Source organism: Ambystoma mexicanum, chromosome 10 (genome assembly GCF_040938575.1).
Source record: "Ambystoma mexicanum isolate Mex_15411 chromosome 10, UKY_AmexF1_1, whole genome shotgun sequence".
Classification (NCBI taxonomy): domain Eukaryota; kingdom Metazoa; phylum Chordata; class Amphibia; order Caudata; family Ambystomatidae; genus Ambystoma; species Ambystoma mexicanum.
Window position 1 is genome coordinate 1,020,310,480 of NC_090932.1, and position 26,016 is coordinate 1,020,336,495.

Below are 26,016 nucleotides of genomic sequence, written 5' to 3' on the forward strand. Positions count from 1 at the left end.
TCGCAGTGATGGGCCGCGGGTCGCGGTCGAAGGGGTTTGCAATGGTGGCAGTGAGTCTTCTGATCAGAGGGTTCGGGTTCTGATCCAGTCCTTGGCAGAAGTTCTTACTCAGCTTCGCTAGATGTTCGTCCAACATCTCGATGTCCAGGTCTCTGTGAAGGTCTGCTATCCTTGTAAAGATTGGAGCTCCAGAAGATATCCGCAGGGCCGTGTTCTGGACTATGTGAAGGCTCTTCCGATGTCGCTCATGGCAGAGATTCGGCGGGGAAAAAAGACTGGCATACATAGCGAGGAAAGGCAGGAGTAAAAAGGCTTGACAGGGGATGGAGGGGGGGTAGGGCGGGAAATCGCCAGCGATGGCGTGGCAGGGCTGACCTGGAACAGGCGGGAGGGAGAAAGACGGAGTGAGAGGGTTGGAAAAATACATAGGCCTAGAAAAGGACGATAGAATGTGGGAACACAGGGAGTGCTTTAAGCGGGATACAAAATCGAGGGAGGCTAACAAAAAACAATATATGGTATCTAGTGCAGCCTAAGGTAGCAAGAATAATGTTAATTTGAGAATTCGGGGAAATGGCAAGTGGAGACCGAAGCTGCAACAATAGAGGATATAAGGGATGACAGAGGAACGATCCGACTACTTAAGCAACAAGCACCGAGCGGAGGTTTGGGGGGCATTACTACTGTAATGCCCCGGGCCCATAGTTCCAGATGGTAACTTCAGGCACTACCTGAAGTAGTATAATGCCCCCCCCCCTGTGAGTGGTGTATTGCTATTAGTACCCTGGCCAATAAGACCGGGGTACTTAAAGCATTTCGGAACAGAAAAATCGCACCCATTGGGAAATAAAGTAAACAAACAAAATGCCCAACGTGGAAAGGGAGAAGGGACATCCCTTCTTCCTTTCCATGGCGGCCTGTCGCAGATCGGGAGCGGATGCGCTGGAGACAGAAGTGTCAGGCTCAGGGCGGTCAGGATTACCATCTGGCAACGCCTGTTTTCTGAGCCTCCCCATTGGCTGGGAGGCCGCCACACCCCCCTGGCCCAGGTACTAATTTGAAGTAAACATTGGATATGGAAAGAGGGGGAAGTTGTAATAATGGAATGAAGTAGGAAGTTGTGTGTGTGAGTTTGGAGGGGTGAGGGGAGTCTCACAAGGTAATTCCTTTGGCCAGAAGACGCCCGATAGAAATCTTAAGCAGAAGCAAGTATAAGGAACCCAAAAATTTGGTGTGGCTAAGGTAACTATTGCAGTGTCTTAACAGATGCGTTTACATTTTCTTGCCTATGAAACACGTTACCAATTGCGACACAAGTTAATTGTTATTGCTTTGGAACTTCTATAGAAAACAAATAATCTGTTTCTATTAATCATAGACTCTAGAACTTGCTTGAAAACATCCAAAAAGGTCATCACTAAATTTAGAAAAATAAAATAGACATGTTTATTAAAAAAATGTTAAAAAAACACATCAGAAAAGTATATCAGTTTATCACAATAAATCGACAAACATATTACAGACAATACTCAATCAAACATCAATCATCAATCAAACATGTAGAAAACACCTCATATAGATAACAAATGCCTGGCCACCGTACATAATTTCTTTCTGGAAACGTTTATAAAAGTATATTTCATGTATACAAGTTGTCCCAGACATGCACACGTTTCTATCCTTAGGGAGTCTCTAATACCATGGACTTTCATCAGGATTACCACAACCCACTAACCACCTCACATTGGAAAGGCACTCTCACCTCTGGACTATCTGCCTTTGTCATCTGATGATACTTGCCCTATACCTAGTTAAGTTATTTCAGACATCCTGTCTAAAGAAACACAAATAGACAAGTGAGATGTGGCCGACAGGTACAGGTGAGAGACCAAAAGTGGAAAGGATTTTCTTTGTTCCATTATTGATTTTTAAATAGCTGAGCTGCTGGCATTTTCATGGTCTCTTGGGACTTAGGACCAACAGGAGAAAGGGTTGTGTATAGTTAGGAGAAGAGGGCGGAGTCCTAGATTGCTTGGCTGTTGCGTTGATGCATGCAGATTGTATGCAAACAGTCTCTCTGTGCGGGGTAATCTTTTAGATGTTTTTGTCCCTGAGGGTGGGATGTAGCCCTGGTGTAGGTATCTTAATGTGCATATTGTCAAGGTGTGCTCCAAGCATTATGGTTGTGTGGGCTGGTCTGTGGATTAGTGTCATTGCTTCAAGTGTGGATTTGTCTGGTGATACCCCCCACCCCCCAATCAGCATGTGCACGTCGTGTCTGTACCATTGCACAAATAGCAGAGGTGTGCTTTACAAATCCCACATAACATTACATTATAAAGACAGCTGGGTAGTCATGGTTGACGTCCGGGTAGGACACTGTGGATTATAGTAAGCAGCCAGGGACTTTCACGGAGGGCATCTATAGGTATCCTAGCACTGTTAGGGAAGGTGACTTAAAGTACCTTGGAACTGAGTGTCGCTGGATGCTACATGGCACTGAAAGTCACGGCCATACCAGTGAGAGTCACTAGAAGCACCTTGTAATCGACGATCACTGGAGGCAGTCATACAGATAGGATTTTGAGGTGGGAGTGTTTTACTCCCTATGTTTAACTTTGAGAGTAACTGTGATTTCAAGAGAGTAAATTGAGTTTTCTCCTTCACAAGATAGTAAAAATTATGCAACATCCAGCCGATGCATCCACAAAGTAAAAACTATGGAAATCATTATCATGTGGCAGCCGTCCACATCATGTCAAACATGTTGCTGCCACAAATAACAGGTAAAGCACAGTGTGTAGTAGAACAACCGCCCTCCCACAAATGGAACAGATGAACACTAACACTCTGAGCTTCCCCGGCATGCAACGAATAGGTACAACAGCAGCATAAGCCGTTTAATGCTTCCTTCCCACACAGCAGGTCTGCTTTAGGAGGAGCCTTTCAGGTTTCCCTTCACAAACAAAAGGCGAATCACGGAAACAGCAATACAAGTTGTCATCATGTAGATTTGAGCAGAGTGAAGCCCGTTTTTGAGGACAAAAAAAAATACTCTGGGTGGAAATGCACACAAAGTTTTAAAAATAAGAAAAGTCCTAAATGGCAGGGCACCCCGCAGATGGCTCGGCACTGCACTTTACTCACACATTGCCATTCTAGGCATAACGATCATTTGCGAGCCACACCTGCGGAGTAAAGAATGGTTTGACCCCTGTCGCTGCAGGCCTCGCAGCGAGTTCAGAGTCAATGATATTCCATCACACTGCCACGTCTCTAATCAGATGAATAATTGAATTGAGTTTACATTTTCTCGCTTTACTGACAAGGCATTTAATCAAACAACCCATCACTAACCTAGCCAAAAAGGTAACGTTCATTTATTGATTAAAAACCCTCATGAAAGCACTATCCAGAAATTAGGACGTTCATTGGAGAGTTTACTAAAAGAGTACATTAAAAAGAAAAAAATTACGATTCATGGAGAAAATCCAAGGAAGCAAAATTATAAAAAATTAGTACGGTTTCACAACCATAGATGCTTACAGAAACCTCTTCAACGGGTATGTTTTACCAGCAATTCACAGAGATGCCCAATGGCCCCATGTCATCTGCGTCATTCCTACATCAAGTTCTGATTAACAGCTAACCGCACTTTGCATGCTGAGAGATGATAGATCCAATCCTTTAACCAATAATGCCCATTTCAAGGGCTGTACCAGGGCCCGCCCAAGGGCCTTTAATGATGGTCCCCTGGGGGCCTTGACCATCTGTTGCAGCCCTGGGCGTCCAATATTATTGCTCTCAACACCCCAGGGCCAACCCTCGGCATGATGATGGCGTTATAATACTTTGAAATGGCACAATGGGCATTACACTAGGGGCGTGACCCTGCTTCCCCTCTCCTCCCGCCCCCAGCCGTCCCCCGTGGTGTGATTGGCTGCTCTAAGGCAGCCGGCGAACCTAGTCGCCGTCCCAGCTCCCGACCGCCTTTCCATCGGGGCGTGTTCAGGTGAGCGTAGGTGAGAGCCCGACCCTCTTGGGCCTTGTGATCTGGGCTTTGTTTTGGTGCTTGAGCCCCCCGGGCCCTGCCCGCAGCGTAGTCCGCCCCGTGTCCCTGCTTCCCCCTCTCCTCCCGCCCCCAGCCGTCCCCCGTGGTGTGATTGGCTGCTCTAAGGCAGCCGGCGAACCTAGTCGCCGTCCCAGCTCCTGACCGCCTTTCCATCCGGGCATGTTCAGGTGAGCGTAGGTGAGAGCCCGACCCTCTTGGGCCTTGTGATCTGGGCTTTGTTTTGGTGCTTGAGCCCCCTGGGCCCTGCCCGCAGCGTAGTCTGCCCCGTGTCCCTGCTTCCCCCTCTCCTCCCTCCTCCCGCCCCCAGCCGTCCCCCGTGGTGTGATTGGCTGCTCTAAGGCAGCCGGCGAACCTAGTCGCCGTCCCAGCTCCCGACCGCCTTTCCATCCGAGCGTGTTCAGGTGAGCGTAGGTGAGAGCGCGACCCTCTTGGGCCTTGTGATCTGGGCTTTGTTTTGGTGCTTGAGCCCCCCCGGGCCCTGCCCGCAGCGTTGTCCGCCCAGTGTCCCTGCTTCCCCTCTCCTCCCTCCTCCCGCCCCCCCAGCCGTCCCCCGTGGACTGATTGGCTTGCTGGCCCCTTTTGACTGACCCTTCCACGGCAGCCCCCTGCCCGGCAGCCCTTGCGGCTAAGGGCCCAGGGCAATGGGCTGCTCCTACATTGGCGGCTCCAGGACATGTCCGCAGGGGAAGCAAAGGAAGCCAGACACCAACAAAACTGAGTATGGCATGGGTGGGGTGTAGAGCAATCACTCTACTCCAGAAAGCCCCTGTCACTCTACCTTACCTTCCATAGCATAGACTGCCATAGACTTAAATCAAGACATACCTAGGAATGACGTGCGACCACTGTAAATGGATTGTAAATACTGCCTTACGATGCACATGAACTTACTTGCCAATTTTAGCTAGTGCCACACGTGTAGGGAACTGAACTTTAGCTTGCACCGCATCTAGATAAAAATTGGTATTCTTAACATGCACCACACTTAGAATTCTGAACCCTAGCTTGCGTCGCATCTAGATAGAAATGTGATTGTTAGCCTGTGCCTCACTCAGGATTCTTAACTCTAGCTTGCGTCGCATCTAGATAGAAATGTTATTCTTAAGATGCACCACACTTAGAATTCTAAACCCTAGCTTGCGTCGCATCTAGATAGAAATGGGATCGTTAGCATGTCAGAAGTGTCCTCAATAGCCTCTGAAAAGTCGAATTTAGAAGTGTGCCCAATAGCCTCTCTGAGAAAGTTGAACCTAGAAATGTCCCCAATAACCTTTTGTGAAAACTGAATTTAGAAGTGTACCCAATAGCCTCTTTGCGAAAGTAGAATTTAGAAGTGTCCCCAATAGCCTCTGTGAAAAGTTGAATTTAGAAGTGTGCCCAATAGCCTCTGTGGGAAGTTGAATTTAGAAGTGCGCCCAATAGCCTCTCTGAGAAAGTTGAATTTAGATGTGTGCCCAATAGCCCCTGTGAAAATTGAATTTAGAAATGTCCTCAATAGCCTCTGTGGAAAGTTGAATTTGGAAGTGTGCCCAATAGCCTCTGTGAAAGTTGAATTTAGAAGTGTCCTCAATAGCCTCTTTGTTAAAGTTGAATTTAGAAGTGTCCCCAATAGCCTCTGTGAAAAGTTGAATTTAGAAGTGTGCCCAATAGCGTCTGTGAAAAGTAGAATTTAGAAGTGCGCCCAATAGCCTCTCTGAGAAAGTTGAATTTAGAAGTGTGCCCAATAGCCCCTGTGAAAGTGGAATTTAGAAGTGTCCCCAATAGCCTCTGTGTGAAAAGTTGAATTTAGAAGTGTGCCCAATAGCCTCTGTGGAAAGTTGAATTTGGAAGTGTGCCCAATAGCCTCTGTGAAAGTCGAATTTAGAAGTGTCCTCAATAGCCTCTGTGAAAAGTCGAATTTAGAAGTGTGCCCAATAGCCTCTCTGTTAAAGTTGAAATTAGAAATGTGCCCAATAACCTCTGTGAAAAGTTGAACCTAGAAGTGTTCCCAATAGTCTCTCTGTGAAAAGTAGAATTTAGAAGTGTCCCCAATAGCCTCTGTGAAAAGTTGAACCTAGAAGTGTGCCCAATAGCCTCTTTGTGAAAGTTGAATTTAGAAGTGTTCCCAATAGCCTCTTTAGAACATTTTAGAAAACATTCGAATGACCATATAACCCACCATATGCTTACTCTCTCCTTTACATCACCACTCAACTAGAACACATATACTATGACACCATTCGGTATAACTGTTCTCATACCAACATCCATCACATACTCCACATCACTATGTAAACACTGCTGGTTACACACCCCCAGCCAGGCGTTCTCCTCAGGCCTAACGCAGCCACATCCGGTCTGGATAAATCCTGCCAGAACGAACACATACTCCTGACCTCTCAACCACCACACCTACCACTAAGAAGCAGCTATTACACGAATACCGCACAAGCTGCACACATACATGGTGCCCACACGCTCCTTTTCTCTACTCCCTCTACTGATCTGAACTTCGGTTCCCAAGGGCGTTCAACCTACCAGCGCCTTCAGACCATACCAATGGTATATAAGGCGCTATTTAAATGCAAAATAACAATAACTAGCAAATAAAAAGAAGTATAAATGAAAATGTCCGGCAGAGGGCAGTAGAGAGGAACTACATTTAGTCCCTTCTGCATTTCCCTGATGGCCATGTTCTGAATGGCATAAGTAAGGAGCGTGGCATCTGGAGGAGAGACCCGTGAGTGCAGTGGGCCAAGGGGAGTGGTGGATGGGGGTTTCACCTGCAGAGGTTTGCAGGGAGGTGCAGAAGAGTGGGAGGGGCTGGAGTGGCGAGCTACCTGCATGAGCAGCGCAGAGGTAGCCTTGAATGCGGGATTGAATCGTAATTCAGAAGCCATTTTGAGCAACCCGATTGGCTGCTGCACCCGTCCATGGTACCAATAGAAAAAACAAAATGTAACCTGAAACGCCAATCCCCAACTTTTAAAGTGTGGTTGGCTAAACGTTGGTGTCTAAAAATGCACAGATGTTTGACAATGGTACTGGCGGACAAAATCACATTACAGGCACATGACTGTAAAGGAACTGAAAACAAGCATTGGCAAAGCCAACCGTCTTTGTGCATGTGCGGGTATAGGATAGTCATTTTGCATAATGGTACCACCTGGCCCATAAGATGCTGGCAAACTGCGTTAATACCTCTGATTATTATGGCAGTGCCTGGAAAAAGCCCCTACAAGAGCCAAAACGGTTGACTTAGCCAATGCTTATTTTTAACAGGAATTCAGGGCAAGAAAACATACTGCTTATGAATCAAGGGCTGAAGGCACACTTGGCTAAAACAGTTGTATCGCACCACGAGTCGTTTTATAGTTCCATATAAGCCAATAACGCTTTCAGAAAGCTGCTTAGCATTAAACTATGCATCCCCTTAAAAGCACACAACTTTCTGGTGGTGTGGGGTTTGGGCAAGGAGGGGCAGGTAGTAGGTGGGAATTGGCATAGAGACTAGCATAGCCAGACATGCTCAATGGGGTGTGCAGTCATAATGTCGACTGCAAAAAAGTGGAAAACAAAAATGTCGAAAAAAAAAATGTCGAAAAATAATAGAATGTGTTTTTTTTATTTGTATATTTTTTTGGGTTTGGGTAGTAAAAGTAAACGGGGGCTGAGGGGGGAACCCCCCCCATTAAAAAAAAAATTCGAAATTTATTTTTTCGACATTTTTGTATTCAACTTTTTTGAAATCGACATTATCACTATGAACCGCTCAATGGGTGGTGTGACTATTCACTAGATGTCGTCACTTCTCCCAGAAGGGGAGCCCTTTCTCATGAGGTCAGGGAGGTGAGGCTGCTACCTGATAGTCCCCCTGGGGTGGTTTAATCCGAGAAGATCTCCTGGGAGGGACTCCCCTATGGAGAGAAGGATGACCATCTAGGGTACAGCCCTTATGAGAACATTATATCCCCCACATACAGTAGCCTCTCCTTCCTCTGCTAACCTCTTTGTAGACAGTAAACCTATGTACTGGTATAAGGCAGCCATGGAAGACGGCATGTGCACTGAACGCGGGAGATTCAAACCTGCATCGCTGATCCGGAGGAAACGAACTCCAAGGATGCTGGCAGTCCGCTGTGTCTGATGATCGGGAGGTCCGCAGGAGCAGACCTGTGCACAGCAGTGTCGAGAGGAGGAAGGAACGCAGACGGGAATGTCATCGCACCACCGCAGGGAAAGTAAGACGCTGGGGAAGCTGAACTGAACGCCATCCCAGGAAGCCCCGGTAACGTGCCAAAAACTCCAACAAGGTAAAGGGTGGCACAATACACTCGGAGGGGACCCAGGGGGACTTACCAAGAGGGTGCATGCAGTTGTCCCTAGGCCCCTTTGCAGTCATAATGCTTGGGTAGCACGGAAGGGCAGAAAGCCTACAAACCTTCTCCAAATTGCAGTGGTGGAAAGAAGCCCGTTGACCACCAAGGAAGGGTTGAGGACCCCAAGCACCATAAAGGGAACTTGAGAGGGAGAGTCCCTCACGATGGTGGCAGATAGAAGTCCACCGACAGCCAAAGGAGGGTCAGGGAACCTAAACAAAATACGAGTCATCTTCCTCATAGTAGTACTTAGCAGGGAAGTTAACCAAGTGGATCCATGGGAATGAGAAAAGTCTGCGAAAGCCGAGAGAGAAGGTCCTGGTAAAGCAAACTAAAAGGGATGCTGGTAGGCAATACTGAGTCATAGGGAGAGAGCCAAAGGGCTTGTCAAAGGGGAAAGAGAGATGCAGAGCGGCAGAAAGGTGGTGCACGAATAAGAGCACTGTGAGTGGTGTGATTCAATGAGGTGGATGGAAAAACCAGTAGGTTGCAGCAGCTGGATGTCTTACACGAAAGCCAGAAGCTGTGGTAGGGTAAAGGGGGGAGCAGGGGCAAAGAGAGGGAGGGAATAGGTGAAGGAGAAAGTAGGAAATAAGCGGCCGACATCCCCATACGCGAAGAGTGGCGATACACACATACTGGAGGTCCGAGATCGAGAAGGCCATTGGTGGCAATACCGGCAGAAGCAGAGTCATGCGAGTACCACTATCTTGTACACAGTGGTGGGAGGGATGGAGATCTAGAAGGAACATAGAAAAAGCAGTCCATGGAAAATACGGGAGATCCCAGCTGCCCTGATAGAAGAGAGTCTAGTGAGAAAGAGAGGACAAACATTTTGCACCCAGGAACATAGAGTGAAAGTTCACAAGTGCACAACAAATGGCAGTCCACATTGTGAGAAGGACAGCGTCAGCCACACTGAAACCTAAGTGACAGTTCCTACGGGATAGTAAAGGCTAGTGATCATTGTGAGAAGGAGGGAGATCTTGGACAGCATGATGGAGAGAGCATTCTCAAGCATTTAACTAATAGGTTAAACCCTGTGATAATTAGAGAAGCTTGTGCTGCCTTCTGGCACGTAAAGTCAAGGTGGCACTGTGGGCAACAGTTCTAATTGAACATTGCGAGGAAAGAAAGTGAGCATTGTGAGAAAGAGAAACAAACCCACAATGCATTCTGGAATCAGGAGGGAAAGTTCCACAAGCAGGCCCAGACTAATAAAAGACTGAGTGGAAATTCCCTGCCTGGGTAAAGAATGAAAATGGAACTTCTGTCAACATTTAAAAAAAAGAATACAAAGAAAAGTTTTTGTAAATGAATTAATAATTCTAAGACCTTGTGTTGCTTGCATACACTACCCTTTATTACGGGGCACAAACACATTCACTATCTCAGGGTAGATCCAATGGTAACAAAAGGTCCAACATCAGAATATCCATTTGCACATCTCAGTCTTTACCCGGTGCACGAACACTGATGTGAACATCACCAACCAGCACAGGACTTCGAAATTACTTCTTGGTGTGTGCCGGTCAACCTGATAAACCCATACTCCAAGCACATTGAGGAGAAACTGTACATGCAGATGCGTGTACACAGCCATGCACACAGCTGCTTCATGTGTAGGAGACACGCAAGCAGGAACAAATGGGCGTGGAAGCAAAGAGAAATAGTACATATGGGAGAAAAGGTTTATTGGACATGGATTGGGGCAAAGTGTTGAAAAATAATTCAGCACATGGGGCAGGAGAAAGAGTGAGAGTCAGGCCGTTGGCTGGTGAAAGGAATGTTCTGCTCAAGGCAATGATTTTGGCAGCATATGCCGGGGAGGAGGCCAGAGCGTTCATGTGTTTGGTCACGTTGAGTTCTGAGTCAATGTAGACTCAGAATCTTGACATGCTTAAAAACTGTGATGATGTTGCCATCAATGGAGAAAGCGGAGTAGGCAGGATCTAAGTTTCTTAAGCAAAGGTGGGAACCCACTATGAGAAGTTTGGTTGTGTCATTGTTGAGACACAAATTTTGGGAGGCCATCCAATTCCGCGTGATTTTGTAGATCTGGTTGATAGATTATAGGTCCTGGGTGTAAGTTTCCTGTGATGGGGAGGAAGATTCGAAAGTGACATTTAAACCGTGTCTTCTGCCACTGACAAGTCTGGCATCTCTGTAGGTGCAGCAGGATACACCTAGCACAGCATATCCCACCTGGCACATATAGCAGGCTGCATGGCACCATAAGACAGTTTCAACACGGCATAACATTCACCGGTTAAGGATGAATAAGGCATGATAAGGCATCGCAGACGTAACGAGGCAAAGGTGTTCCCTCAAGGAAAAGTACACACTACAACTGGCACTCTAAAATCAGGAAGTTTTCAAGTTAACCAAATTGTTAGTTTTCACAGTCTGTCCATTAAAATTGCTCAAACAACTCACTGTGCTGTGAAGTTTCCTTTCTGCGGGGTCGCTCCCTCTGGGCCGAGATCACAGAGTCCGTCTCCGTCTCATTCTCCAGGTTCTCCTGGCTTCCCCCAGTGTTCGGGCTGCAGAGAGGGAAAATAATTAAAGTTGTACCCCTGGGCTTCAATAATGCATGCAACTTAACACGACTCTTAGGAGGGGAAGGTGGGGTTGGGGGGGAGGGGGCATTATCGCGACACGTGCGGTGTTGCCAGGAACATCACAAGCCTGTAGCATTGATACTGCACAGATGAGACGCTTTCACCAGCAAGCCTTAGTCTTGGGATTGCCCAGTCAGCAATATTTCATCACTTAGAGTTTCAAGCAAAACCTATACCAATAAACAAAAATACTCAATGGAAGCTCATACTGCTATCCCCTTGTGACAACGCACACCAATGGGAGACGCTCACAGTGCTGGCTGGGGTCTTGTAGAGCTGGAGGGGATGCCAGGCAGAAGCACACACTGACCACTTGGTTTAGACACTTACAGGACATTCCTACAAGGAAGCAGACAATGCATGGGTATTAGGTTACTTAGGGGGAACTGCTGGAAGCAGACTCCCACTGCTGAGTGTAACACCTGGGGTCACTTTTATGCTATGCATAGAATATCTGCAATTACCCTCAACATGGAAGTGTAGGCCACCTCATCGATTATCCATTTTGACCACATTTGTGGAGTCGCCCCGTTTCAATGAATATTCTTACAAGGTCTCTGCGTTATCGTTATCGGAGTGCATGATATACAGTGGCTTTAAACTGGGGCAGGGTGGTGGCTTCTGTACTCCAGGATGATTTACTTGCATATAGCAGGAATGTTCAGGGAAACAGCAAGGCTCTAGTCTCTCTGCTGGGATACCTTAGGGACCGGGGCTTATCTTAGCATTCAAGTGTCCAACTTTGCATTCAAGGCGAAGGGGAGGAACACGGTTTCAAAAAGGGGATGTATTTAAATGGGCCCAGAAAACATAAAAGCTTTGACAGGTCGTAAATGTATCTGTATTCCAAGAAATGAGTCCAATAAAAAGAGCATGAGGAGGAACATTCCATGTCGGAAGGCAACAGAATCTGTCAATACACAGAAGAAAATGTAACACATGAGATGTAGTCATATGATTCAAAGATTGGACTAAATCCACTTAATTAAAGCTCAGATGGTTTTAGTCTAGTGAAAATTGTACAAATGCAATAGAAATGCTGTAAAAATACAATACAAATGACAAATTACTAAACAAAATCGATACACTGTATAACACTTCACATGACCATTCTACAATCCACTCATCACCTCCCATACCTGTGCTGTGCATCACACCTCCAAATCTACTTACATTCCACTCCCGCACTCATGCCCATATTCCCCCCTTTGTCATATTTAAACATGAAATTAGGCCATATACAGTAAACAGATTTATGTATATGTAGACAAACAGTGGCTGCTGTCTCTTGCACCGCGTGACAACTCTGCATGCACTGTGTCTCTCTTAATCTTGGTTACAATTTGACAAAAGGAGGCACATGGAAAGCAGAGCACATTCTCAAACTTGCCAGGAATATGTCGACGCACCATCCAGATTGTGAAAAGCATCCTACACATAATGGGAGAAATCCTCAAAATCATCATGATCTTCTGTGTAGGGCAAGATCTCAGCACTGGGCAATGATTAAGTAATGGAGGGATCTGCATTGCGTGATCTCTCGGTGTTGAAGGACTTCCAGATAATGACGTACTTCTCCGACATCAAGGCCTGCTCTGAAGACCCTCTAGGTGCCAATGGCACAAAGGGTCTCTGTGGTCCACGGACCCAGAGGATTTCATTGTGCTCTGTAACGGCGAAAGAGGATATGGGGAAGGCGTGGGAGAACCACTGTGCTTTACAATAATAACCTTGCCTTATAAGTCATCCCAGAGGAAGGGAGGTATATGTGGCGCACCAACACCACCGAGACAGCTAAAATGGAGGCAGAGCCTTTCTTCAATGCTTATGACCATTGGACAGAGTCCAAAGAGCCGTCAGTATGCCAAATAGAGACACATGAGCGATCAGAGAGTTCATCCGCATTCAAAGTGTCAGGAATGCTGATTGGAAACTAAGTCCTGAAAGGCAAGAGGTCTATAGAGCTACAGCAGAGAGAAGGAACACCCATAGTTCTCAACTTGCCCATTTAGGATGGGTGCCACCTGCTTGGAAATTAGCAGATTCACCCCCAAACCCCCTTCACTTCAACGGGCTCTCACCGACCCAAAACATGAATAAATAAATCTGTTTTTTTCACCCACCTTGGTGACACAAAAGTTTGAGAGCTATGAACACTGAGCGGACCTCGAGAATGTTGAGTGCACGGGAATGGCAGGGAAAGACGGAAAAGTATCTTCTTGCAAGTTGGAGACTAGTCATACCAAAGTTTGGATCTTAACTGCATGAAGATCAAAAGCCGTTTGAGCCAGGCTGAGCCACACGGAAGTTGCTAACTAGCTGTGTGGGAATGCGACACCAGAAAGGAAAGGTGGAGAGAGTGTTTGGTGTTGCAGGAACTCTGTGCTCCCAGCCTGGAAGTCCTTCATTCATTACTATCGCCGGAGGCACAGCCCAGCACTAGAAGATCTACATCCAGCATGGAGCACACAGAGCGGGGAGAGAGTGTATGGTGTTGTGGGCACTCTGCATCTATGCTCCAGGCCTGCGAGTATTTCACCCATTACTATTGCCGCACGGCGCACGCAGTGTGTGTTTGGTCATTTGGAAGATTAGCGATGGGTTGCCTTATTCAGGCCTCTGCTCCTGGATCCGTTTTTGGTCCTCATTGTTTGCCCCTGGTACTAAACCAGTGCACCGACGACCGTTCAATGGGATCACATTACGATCAATGAGGCATCTGTACTCAACTTTCTCAAGTAAGGCCCGCAATACATATACACTTCGCATTGCATGTATCGCATCCGTTTTTTTCATTCTTGTTCACCAGCGTGTCCTGCCTTTCCTTGTGCTGCAGCTTTCAATCTGTTCTTCAACGTGATGGCGGCACGACTCCTTTAATCTCCCTGCACTAGTCTGTTGTGCAACAAAGAAGGGGTGATTCCCTTTTCCTTCTACTGGGCCTCATCTCGACCATTTCAGCACCCTCCTGGCTCTGGTCTTCCTGTTGCTGTAGCATTCAACCTGTTACGCAACGTGATGGCGGCACTTCTCCTTTGAGCTCACTGCAACAGTATTGCTGAGCAACAAAGAAGTGTGATCCACTTTGGCCTTCTGCTGGGCCTCATCTTACCCAGGCTGGGGCCTCCCTCTGGAACAGCCTCCCTGCCTCTCTCAAACCGAAGCAGAACCACCTATTCCGGAAGCAACTCAAGGCCTTTCTTTTGGCTTCCACTTTCTCTCTTCCTCTTCCCTGCTGATGCACCTGACTGATCCAAGCACTGGTTACCTCGCCACCCTCTGAACTTGGGCCCAGGCTCCTGCATGTCCAGTTGCCCTGGCACTAACTCCAGGCTACCCAGCACTTAAGGGTCTGTTTCTGCAACCGTACAGTCCCTTCTCTCTGCACTTATGAGCCACCTGCTGGCTGCACTTGTGAGTTAACTGCACTTCCCCTGCCCCCAGGTACTCCCTTTCCCTCTTCCCACACTTGCATTACCTGAATGACAAGGCCTAGTAAGATTGTTTTTTTTCTCCCTTTGTTTCCCCTTCCTTGTCTTGTTGCACCTAGAAACACTTGTGTATAGGCACGTTATAAATGCCACATCATATGTCATACCTGCTCTTGCTTTTCCTTTTGCTGCTGCATTCAACCCATTCCGCAACGTGATGGTGGCATTTATTCATTGATCTCGCAGCACTAGTATTTTTGAGCAATAAAGAACAGGGTTTCACTTTTGGGCTTCTGCAGGGCCGTATCTCACCTTTGATTAATACCTGTCCCACCTCCTATCCCCGACTGCGCCGAGTGTCGGTTTTGCTCACTGTAACACCTGGCAGAGGAGGTACCTAATTGTTGATCTGGCAGGCCCTCCCACACCCTGCTGGCACCCCCTGAACCCCTGATGACCTTAACAGAGTTCTCCTGCTTTCTCCACCTCTTGTTTTCTTGCTACAGGTGCCCGACCCCACTGGTTTAAATCGTTATCTGGCCGACTGGGTGGCTGCTTGCCCCACTGGTTGTTCCTGGTATATTCCTCTCTTTCGTGGCCTAACTGTTCACTGCTGTTTCCCTGACGGAGGGGGCCCTCCCCCACTAGCGCTCCCTGGCCAGGTGTGCTGAGCCTGGCTTGGTTTTGGGGGTTCTGGGTGCTAAGGAGATGTGTGTGTGGTCTGCCCCCCCCGCGTTGGTGTGGAACTGAGCCCGTGGAGTGAATGTTTCCAGCGCCCCCTACTTGCACCTACATACCCTGAAAACCTGTGGGTTCCGACTCCTCGTTCCCTGTTGCTCCGAGTGAAACAGAGTGGGGCCTGCTAGGAGAACCTTGTGCTCAAACAAAGTTTTTTAACGTACTGTGTGCAGTTGGCAATCACTGACAAATCACTGTCTCCTCCATAAGGCCTTCACCGGAGAGGTTTCTCGGGAGAGGAATTCCATCTACCTGAAGGCATCATTGACTTAAGATCCCAAGGCCTTCACCAGCTGCATCCGTGCATCTGTCCCATTGGAAGGAGGGCCTGACTGGCTGTGCGGCCATGAAGAGTCCGAAAAAGACACCGTCTGCTCCCGTCTATCCTCACCTGTTCTGCTGCTAGGCCACCTGGTGAATTAATTGGGCTTGTGCAGTTCTCCGTTCTCTCTGCCCTCTTTCCATCCCTCTGTTCTCTCCCTCCGCCCATCCATGGTGCTCTCCATCTAACCCATTTACTCTACATGCTACTCTATCACCTAACCTAAGTCTGGAAGGAAAAAGTTCAAAAAGGATCTCCTGGTCTCGATTCGACGCCTGTCCATTGCTGACACCTACGTCAACATTGCTTCCAGGCAGACTGTCACTGACATCCTCTTTGTCGCTCACTCCCCGGACCTATGGACTCCACATATGGTATCTGTCCTCTCTCCTTTCTCCTCATCTCCCATTAATGGAGGCGCCAGATGGGAGGTACTGTTGGCGAACTTCTCATCCTCCAGGTGCATCATTAATGTCTATCGCTTTGGCACTGTCATGGCCCAGGGCTCTCAGCCAAACCTTTTTGCTAGGCATCCTCCATTTCTCATCAACTTTCTCCCTTCTCCTGCCACCCCTCTGGCAGCCATCTTCTCTTCCCCTTCTGCACCTCTGCTGGGCGTACAAAGTCCCTGTACCCCCCCTCAAAAGACCTCCAAAGGTGGTAACCAGATCCATCAACTCACGCTTTGCCATCAAACATGTTTCAGATATCTGTCTCCTTCTCTAAGACTTTGACCTTGACATTCTCGCCCTCACTGAGACGTGGTTCACTGCCAGCTATGTCACTGCTTTTGACACACTCCTGCCTGAGGGTTACAAGATCCTCTACAAGCCCATGCCTAACCAGTCTGGAGGCCGAGTGGCCTTGATCTTCCCTGACTGCATCCCTGCCGCCATCACTTCCACTCAGTCCTACTCCCCCTTTGAATGCCTCATTTGCAGGGCCCCCTGGTCTGGTCGCCCTCTTCCTCTCCGAGTGTTCTGACTTCACTACTTCCCTTCTTGCCTCTACCTTTAAACCTCTCCTCCTTGTGCACCTCACTATTCAACTTGACTTCTGAGGTGGCCACTGGACTCTTTCACAACCTCTTTGACTTTCTTTCCCTCACCATTCATCCCTCCGGACCGACCCACTCTGCTGGACATACCCTGAATGCTCTCATCTTTTCTGACATGCCCATCTCCAACCTTCTCACTACACCTCTCTCCTGGTCTGAACATTCCCTCCTTTCTTCTCATCTGGATCTCTTAGGTCTCCTGCTAAGCCTCTGCCTGCACTGCCTGTGTCCTCAGTCATTCGACAGATGAAGCGAGTGTCAGTTGCTGCCTTTGCTGCCACCTTCATTCCCACTCCAGCCACTAACTCCCACGCTGACTGTGCCCTTGCAAATCTTCACCTTTCTATCACCAACATTCTGGATATCCGTGCCCCTGTCATGAGGATCCAAATGAAGGCTGCCTCCAAGCGCAACACATGCTATGACTCCGTCCTAGCCTTTCAGAAACACAAGTGCAGAGTGGCTGAGCAGAAGTGGTGGGCATCAGACGCATCCTCTGACAAACTGGCCTGTCACCTGCTCCAAAGGCAATACAGACTCTCCATTTGCTCGAAGAAGAGGGCTCACCTCCAAGCCCTCATCTCTAGGGCCACTAACAACTCTGGCAAACTGTTTCAAATCTGCAAGGAATTCACCAATCCTTCTGCAGTCTCCACATCTCCCCTGCCACCCCTGACCCTCTGTAGCTCTCTGGCCTCCCACTTCCTTTCCAAAACCCAGGACATTCTGTCCTCTCTCTCCTCAGCTGTCATTCCTCCCTCGAATCCCCTCTCACTTTCCCTACTTGGTCTCTAGACTAGTCATCTCTATGAAAGTCTCCTCCAAACAGGTGCTCCCCTGCCCCTCTAGAACCATCAAGGACAACACTGCCCCCCTTGTGTCTTCTCTGGCGGATTTCTGTAACCACTCTTTGCCACCGGCTCCTTCCCTCAAGCAATGTGCATCTCCTCCTTGAAAAACCCTCTTCTGACCCTTCCGGCCCTGCTAACTATTGCCATATCTCCATTACCCCCTTCCTGGGCAAACTCTTGGAGAAGCTTGCCACCTCCCAACTGACCCAGCATACTGAATCTGTCGGCAGTCTCCACAACTATCAGTCTGGCTTCAGAGCAGCCATAGGCACAAACTGCTCTACTGAACATCGTGAAGACTTACTCTCTAATCTTGACTCTAACCTGCTTTCCATTCTTATCCTCCTGGATCTTTCCTCTGCCTCCGACACAGTCAATCATGCCACCCTTACAAATCAGCTCCAAGACCCTTAGCATCACGGGCCTAGCACTAGACTGGCTGGCCTCCTTCCTCTCCAAATGACTTTCCATGGTTCATGTGGGCTCTTTTCTCTCCCCCATCACACTCTCCACCTGCAGAGTCCCTCAAGGCTTTATCCTCTCGCCATGGCTTTTCAATATCTACCTTGACCCCTTGATCTCTGCCTCCTCTCCTCACTTCCAGTGTTATGCATACGACACAGCTCTCCTTCAAGGTTCCCTCCCATTTCATTCCTGACTGACTGCCATTCAGTCATGGTGTGCTGCCAATGATCTCTGCCTTAATGCCAGTAAGACTGAAATCCTTTTCATTGGTACCCCACCTCCCTCCCTCCCTTTATCCCTCCCTCCCTCCCTCTCTCTCTCTCTCTCTCTCTCCGGCTGCTGCCCTCTATGGGCCTCCTCCCCTCACCTTCCTGCGAGGCAAGAAACCTTGGTGACATATTTTATTCCTCTCTCCTCCTTTCCTCACATCGAGGACCTTGCCAAGAAGGCCCACTATCAGCTGAACCACCTCAGAGGTATTCTCCCTTTCCTCACCTTCTCCCAGAAACTCAATGTCTCCAGAGCTCTGGTCCTCTATAGACTTGACTACTGTCACAGCCTCTTCCTCAATCTTCCTTCAACCTCCCTTCCCTCCCCTTACACTAATCCAAAATTGGACTTATTCTTGGTCTCAAGCCCAGGGACGCCATCTGTGCAGTCCTCATTTCTCTCCACTGGCTCCTGGTTGCTGCTAGGATCAAATGCAAGACCCTGTGCATCATCCACAAGGCCTTCTGGGGCATTGGACCCCACTACATCCAACTCTCTCTCGCTAAATAACTCCCTGCTAGAGCCCTTCGGTCTGCTAGCTCCAACTCTCTGCGAATCAGATGCTTCTCTAAGCAAAGAGTGGGGGAGGAGTCTCTCCTGCACAGGAGCCTCCCTTTGGAATGGTCTCCATGCCCCTCTAATGCCCGAACTAGATCTCCTTAAGTTCCATAAGCTACTCAAGACCCTCCTTTTCTCCTTCACTCGCCCCCACCCCTGCGAACACCTTCCTATGCCTCAGTGACAGGCTGCCTGGTGCCCTCTGACTACTACAGGGTTCCAGGCCCTCCCCTCACCCAGGTCAGCCCCCCCGATCCTTCACTGCACTTCCTGCAATCCCTGGCACTAGCCCTCTGGCCTCCCCTTAGCACCTGCACTTCTCCCCTTTCCCACCTGATCACTATGTTTTGCGCAGACCGGCACCCACCACCCTCTCCATTCCCATCCCTCTCCTTCCTTGCAGTTCCGGTTCTGCACTTGCACGATCCAAATGTCACAAGGCCTAGCAGGACACTTATTGCATTGTTCTCCCTTGCTCTCCCCTCCCCTTCTATTTGGCATGGCACCTTGAAACACCATTTGTTGTGTAGGCGCCTTACAAATATCCAATAAATAAATAAGGGAGAAAAGAGGGCCAAGGTGAGGAGAGGACATGCGACAAACTAGAGATAAGAGGAGGAAAAGGAGGAGAGTGGTGAGAAATTAGGTGCATCCTGTCATCTTAAGCGACATCTTAAATGCAGGGAACTTAAACAGAGAAGTGCTATTCAAACAGCAGGCTGGTAGATGTGTTCTCAAGGGCCAGTTTAAAGTCACAGAACTGAAACAAATATGCACTATTCATACTGAATGCTATTAGATGGTCATAATTCACATTTCAACTCTAAAATAACTGATACAAGTCCTTAATGTTGCATGGTGGTAGATGTGGTTCACGTTGCCAGCTCAAGTCTACGATAAGTGAAACAAATATTTATGTTGCATACTCCTGGATGAACGCACCACTTCTGTCAGTCATTGATGTTAAACGTTCATAGAAATGACAGACACTAAAGACAAGTGAAGCATGTCCCTTGTGTTGCATACATGCAAAATGTGGTGAGGTCGGTTTGTCCTTGGACCGGCATACAGTTTCCCAGGGCTTCTAGGCTCACCAACACCAGCAGGGTCAATGTTTAGGCGCACAATAGGTTCACGGAACCGGATTCAGATTCACAAGCTTGTTTGGGTTTGTGGACATCAGAAAATCTGCAAACGTGAAACAAAAAACAAAAGCCCACAAGCACCTGGGAGCATTAAAAAAGCATTACAGAAACAGGTTAAAAACTATAAAAACTCACTTAATTTCCCCCTCACCCAAAAAAAAAATAAAATAAAAGGCTTGCCTGTTCCCAGTGGTGGAAATGGAAAAAATTTAAAGGTGGCAGAGTTTCCGAGGAGGCAGAGCCGGCAGTTTAAGTCCGCTCAAAGGAAATGTTCAAAATAATAGTTTTAAAATGGTGCAAATTCTTACGTGCTGCTTCTTCACACGCTCCACACTGTACATCAATTCCACTTTAAATCAGTTCCATGGCAGCAGTGCACCCAAAATACTGTTGGTAATGAAGTGATTTTTAGTACATTAAGGGAGCCATAGACACGCTCTACAGTAGAAGGCTACCAGGGTAGCTCAGCAGGTTGAGAGACCGTTGCAGAGATTAATAAAGTTACTCATAGTCCCCTTTCCTCCATACTTATGGGACATTCCTCCGCCCTGTGAGACGGGACTGCAGCACTTTGTAAAAATCATCCCATTTTTCAAAAATGTATCCTTCTCTTTTTATGCGGGGTACCGCACACAGCCGTAACCCTGCCCTCCTTAGCCCCGCCCAGCGCATCGCCAATTAGTCCTTTTCTATCTCCAGGTCTATGACCTTTAAGCAATAATAGAGGAACCTTTTTAGAGGGGACGGCGGGCGTATTGAGGAAAGGGGACTATGGACTAGGAATAAGGTAATCTCTACGGTGAGTAACTTTATTATACTCCTACGTCCCCTTTCCTCCATACTTATGGGAGATTCCCAAGCACTCCTCACAGGAATTACGAGTGGATGGAAACTCCTCACTGAAACAGGTTCTTAAGCACAGTTTGACCGAACTGAGCATCAGCCCTGGAGCTCAGGTCCAGACAGTAATGCTTACAAAAAGCCGATGGGGAGGCCCACGTAGCCACTTTCGCGATGGTCTCCCAGGGAACATATTTTTGGAAGGCAACGGCAGCTGCCTTGCCCCGCACAAGATCAGCATGAATTCCCTTTGGGGCCCGAAGACCCTGAATGGTATACGCCTCAGAAATACAGGCAGCGATCCACCAGGAGATGTTCGCTTTCGATGCCGGCTTTCCTGGCAGATTTTGGAAGGTCACAAAAAGCTGCGAGGAGTTCGTGAGCTCAGATGTTCTGTCCAGATAAAACTTAAGGGCTCTTCTAACGTCTAGGCAGTGGAGAACCCTTTTGGCCTCTGAAGCCGGGTCACGTCTGGCTCCGCCGAAGACTTGTCTAATGGAGACAAGGGCGGCGGAGGCGGAAGGGCTGGAGGTGGGCCAACTGGTAGAGGTGGGACAGCTGCCGGAACAACCGGTGCTGTGACGGGAACCGTCGGAACGGAACCGGGCCCTGGGGGGCAGATTTCCTTAAAAAGACCTCTGAAATATTCCTTCATGGGGTCGGAATGCATTACCTTCTGAAATTTTCCAAAGAAGGCATCCTCTGCCGAAGGCTTAGACATTGTGGCAGGAGGAAGCCTCTCATGAACGGAATAGCTCTATGGCCGCAAAGGAGAAGGTTACCAAGAGGTGCCCTCACCAGCCTGGTTGATGTAGATCAAATGGCATAGACGCCGCAGGGAGCGAGACAGTGATGTAATGGCATCCGAGCGTTCCAGTCAAACTGGACGAAACGGTGCACCAGAAAAACGCTGTTCACCCATAAAGATGCACCCAGCACCCAACGCCAATGGCGTAGGTGTAAGGGAAGAGTCCAAAATGGCTGTCAGAGTTCACGCTCAGAGTCAATGCCTGAGTAGAACTGTGTCACATGTGTGAGTGAGGCAGGGATCTCCACAGACCGGTCAGGGGTCTTGACTTTAGCCTTGATACAAGGAACCTCGGCAGAGCCGGTACTGTGTGGCCTAGGATGTTTCTGAGACATACTAGTAGCCAAATTAGCCTCTGAAAGAGGAACTTTGTTAACGGTAACAGAGAAATTATAGTCAGCGACCTCACTCTGTGCCCCCCACAACAGAACTGGTCTCCCCACTAGAGCAACACCGATTAGGAACCCACCTCACCGACAATACCTTAATAGGACTCTCAGTTCTGTGGGTCACCTTAGCCTCCAATAGAGGAACCTTGGACTCGAGTCCGGTAACAGCTCCCTCACCAGGGGCCTCGAACCTTGGTTCGGTACAGAAAACCTCAATAGAGGCCTTGGGGTGCGCCCCGGTGTCTGTTTGGGAAGCTCCAGACAAGGAGACCTCGAAGCAAGCTCCAGTACCCACCACCTCAGTAGAACTGGGCCGTTGAATAACCTCCACAGGGGGGACCTCGGATTGCAATCCGGTGTGAGTAGGCCCCTTACGGAGGCCCTTTGAGAAAACTCCAGTACATTTCTTAGGCCTAGAAGGCACCTCAGGGGAAACCCTGGTGACAGAGCTTTTAAAGCCCCTCCCGGACCATCTTCTCTTCCCCTTCTGCACCTCTGCTGGGCGTACAAAGTCCCTGTACCCCCCCTCAAAAGACCTCCAAAGGTGGTAACCAGATCCATCAACTCACGCTTTGCCATCAAACATGTTTCAGATATCTGTCTCCTTCTCTAAGACTTTGACCTTGACATTCTCGCCCTCACTGAGACGTGGTTCACTGCCAGCTATGTCACTGCTTTTGACACACTCCTGCCTGAGGGTTACAAGATCCTCTACAAGCCCATGCCTAACCAGTCTGGAGGCCGAGTGGCCTTGATCTTCCCTGACTGCATCCCTGCCGCCATCACTTCCACTCAGTCCTACTCCCCCTTTGAATGCCTCATTTGCAGGGCCCCCTGGTCTGGTCGCCCTCTTCCTCTCCGAGTGTTCTGACTTCACTACTTCCCTTCTTGCCTCTACCTTTAAACCTCTCCTCCTTGTGCACCTCACTATTCAACTTGACTTCTGAGGTGGCCACTGGACTCTTTCACAACCTCTTTGACTTTCTTTCCCTCACCATTCATCCCTCCGGACCGACCCACTCTGCTGGACATACCCTGAATGCTCTCATCTTTTCTGACATGCCCATCTCCAACCTTCTCACTACACCTCTCTCCTGGTCTGAACATTCCCTCCTTTCTTCTCATCTGGATCTCTTAGGTCTCCTGCTAAGCCTCTGCCTGCACTGCCTGTGTCCTCAGTCATTCGACAGATGAAGCGAGTGTCAGTTGCTGCCTTTGCTGCCACCTTCATTCCCACTCCAGCCACTAACTCCCACGCTGACTGTGCCCTTGCAAATCTTCACCTTTCTATCACCAACATTCTGGATATCCGTGCCCCTGTCATGAGGATCCAAATGAAGGCTGCCTCCAAGCGCAACACATGCTATGACTCCGTCCTAGCCTTTCAGAAACACAAGTGCAGAGTGGCTGAGCAGAAGTGGTGGGCATCAGACGCATCCTCTGACAAACTGGCCTGTCACCTGCTCCAAAGGCAATACAGACTCTCCATTTGCTCGAAGAAGAGGGCTCACCTCCAAGCCCTCATCTCTAGGGCCACTAACAACTCTGGCAAACTGTTTCAAATCTGCAAGGAATTCACCAATCCTTCTGCAGTCTCCACATCTCCCCTGCCACCCCTGACCCTCTGTAGCTCTCTGGCCTCCCACTTCCTTTCCAAAACCCAGGACATTCTGTCCTCTCTCTCCTCAGCTGTCATTCCTCCCTCGAATCCCCTCTCACTTTCCCTACTTGGTCTCTAGACTAGTCATCTCTATGAAAGTCTCCTCCAAACAGGTGCTCCCCTGCCCCTCTAGAACCATCAAGGACAACACTGCCCCCCTTGTGTCTTCTCTGGCGGATTTCTGTAACCACTCTTTGCCACCGGCTCCTTCCCTCAAGCAATGTGCATCTCCTCCTTGAAAAACCCTCTTCTGACCCTTCCGGCCCTGCTAACTATTGCCATATCTCCATTACCCCCTTCCTGGGCAAACTCTTGGAGAAGCTTGCCACCTCCCAACTGACCCAGCATACTGAATCTGTCGGCAGTCTCCACAACTATCAGTCTGGCTTCAGAGCAGCCATAGGCACAAACTGCTCTACTGAACATCGTGAAGACTTACTCTCTAATCTTGACTCTAACCTGCTTTCCATTCTTATCCTCCTGGATCTTTCCTCTGCCTCCGACACAGTCAATCATGCCACCCTTACAAATCAGCTCCAAGACCCTTAGCATCACGGGCCTAGCACTAGACTGGCTGGCCTCCTTCCTCTCCAAATGACTTTCCATGGTTCATGTGGGCTCTTTTCTCTCCCCCATCACACTCTCCACCTGCAGAGTCCCTCAAGGCTTTATCCTCTCGCCATGGCTTTTCAATATCTACCTTGACCCCTTGATCTCTGCCTCCTCTCCTCACTTCCAGTGTTATGCATACGACACAGCTCTCCTTCAAGGTTCCCTCCCATTTCATTCCTGACTGACTGCCATTCAGTCATGGTGTGCTGCCAATGATCTCTGCCTTAATGCCAGTAAGACTGAAATCCTTTTCATTGGTACCCCACCTCCCTCCCTCCCTTTATCCCTCCCTCCCTCCCTCTCTCTCTCTCTCTCTCTCTCTCTCTCCGGCTGCTGCCCTCTATGGGCCTCCTCCCCTCACCTTCCTGCGAGGCAAGAAACCTTGGTGACATATTTTATTCCTCTCTCCTCCTTTCCTCACATCGAGGACCTTGCCAAGAAGGCCCACTATCAGCTGAACCACCTCAGAGGTATTCTCCCTTTCCTCACCTTCTCCCAGAAACTCAATGTCTCCAGAGCTCTGGTCCTCTATAGACTTGACTACTGTCACAGCCTCTTCCTCAATCTTCCTTCAACCTCCCTTCCCTCCCCTTACACTAATCCAAAATTGGACTTATTCTTGGTCTCAAGCCCAGGGACGCCATCTGTGCAGTCCTCATTTCTCTCCACTGGCTCCTGGTTGCTGCTAGGATCAAATGCAAGACCCTGTGCATCATCCACAAGGCCTTCTGGGGCATTGGACCCCACTACATCCAACTCTCTCTCGCTAAATAACTCCCTGCTAGAGCCCTTCGGTCTGCTAGCTCCAACTCTCTGCGAATCAGATGCTTCTCTAAGCAAAGAGTGGGGGAGGAGTCTCTCCTGCACAGGAGCCTCCCTTTGGAATGGTCTCCATGCCCCTCTAATGCCCGAACTAGATCTCCTTAAGTTCCATAAGCTACTCAAGACCCTCCTTTTCTCCTTCACTCGCCCCCACCCCTGCGAACACCTTCCTATGCCTCAGTGACAGGCTGCCTGGTGCCCTCTGACTACTACAGGGTTCCAGGCCCTCCCCTCACCCAGGTCAGCCCCCCCGATCCTTCACTGCACTTCCTGCAATCCCTGGCACTAGCCCTCTGGCCTCCCCTTAGCACCTGCACTTCTCCCCTTTCCCACCTGATCACTATGTTTTGCGCAGACCGGCACCCACCACCCTCTCCATTCCCATCCCTCTCCTTCCTTGCAGTTCCGGTTCTGCACTTGCACGATCCAAATGTCACAAGGCCTAGCAGGACACTTATTGCATTGTTCTCCCTTGCTCTCCCCTCCCCTTCTATTTGGCATGGCACCTTGAAACACCATTTGTTGTGTAGGCGCCTTACAAATATCCAATAAATAAATAAGGGAGAAAAGAGGGCCAAGGTGAGGAGAGGACATGCGACAAACTAGAGATAAGAGGAGGAAAAGGAGGAGAGTGGTGAGAAATTAGATGCATCCTGTCATCTTAAGCGACATCTTAAATGCAGGGAACTTAAACAGAGAAGTGCTATTCAAACAGCAGGCTGGTAGATGTGTTCTCAAGGGCCAGTTTAAAGTCACAGAACTGAAACAAATATGCACTATTCATACTGAATGCTATTAGATGGTCATAATTCACATTTCAACTCTAAAATAACTGATACAAGTCCTTAATGTTGCATGGTGGTAGATGTGGTTCACGTTGCCAGCTCAAGTCTACGATAAGTGAAACAAATATTTATGTTGCATACTCCTGGATGAACGCACCACTTCTGTCAGTCATTGATGTTAAACGTTCATAGAAATGACAGACACTAAAGAC

The 26,016-nt window shown here is 48.7% G+C and overlaps 1 protein-coding gene across 3 annotated transcripts in view; it reads right to left on the minus strand.

Annotated features, from left to right (window-relative positions):
- Window positions 1-26,016, minus strand: part of DVL3 (dishevelled segment polarity protein 3) — a 1,011,569-nt gene that overhangs the window by 416,671 nt on the left and 568,882 nt on the right. For 2 of the 3 annotated variants that reach the window (XM_069618830.1, XM_069618831.1), the window contains exon 4: window positions 10,867-10,973. In XM_069618830.1, the coding sequence (XP_069474931.1) occupies window positions 10,867-10,973 (107 nt within the window). Of the gene's footprint in view, window positions 1-10,862; window positions 10,974-26,016 lie in introns of all 3 variants that reach the window. The other variant, XM_069618833.1, reaches the window with a different exon arrangement.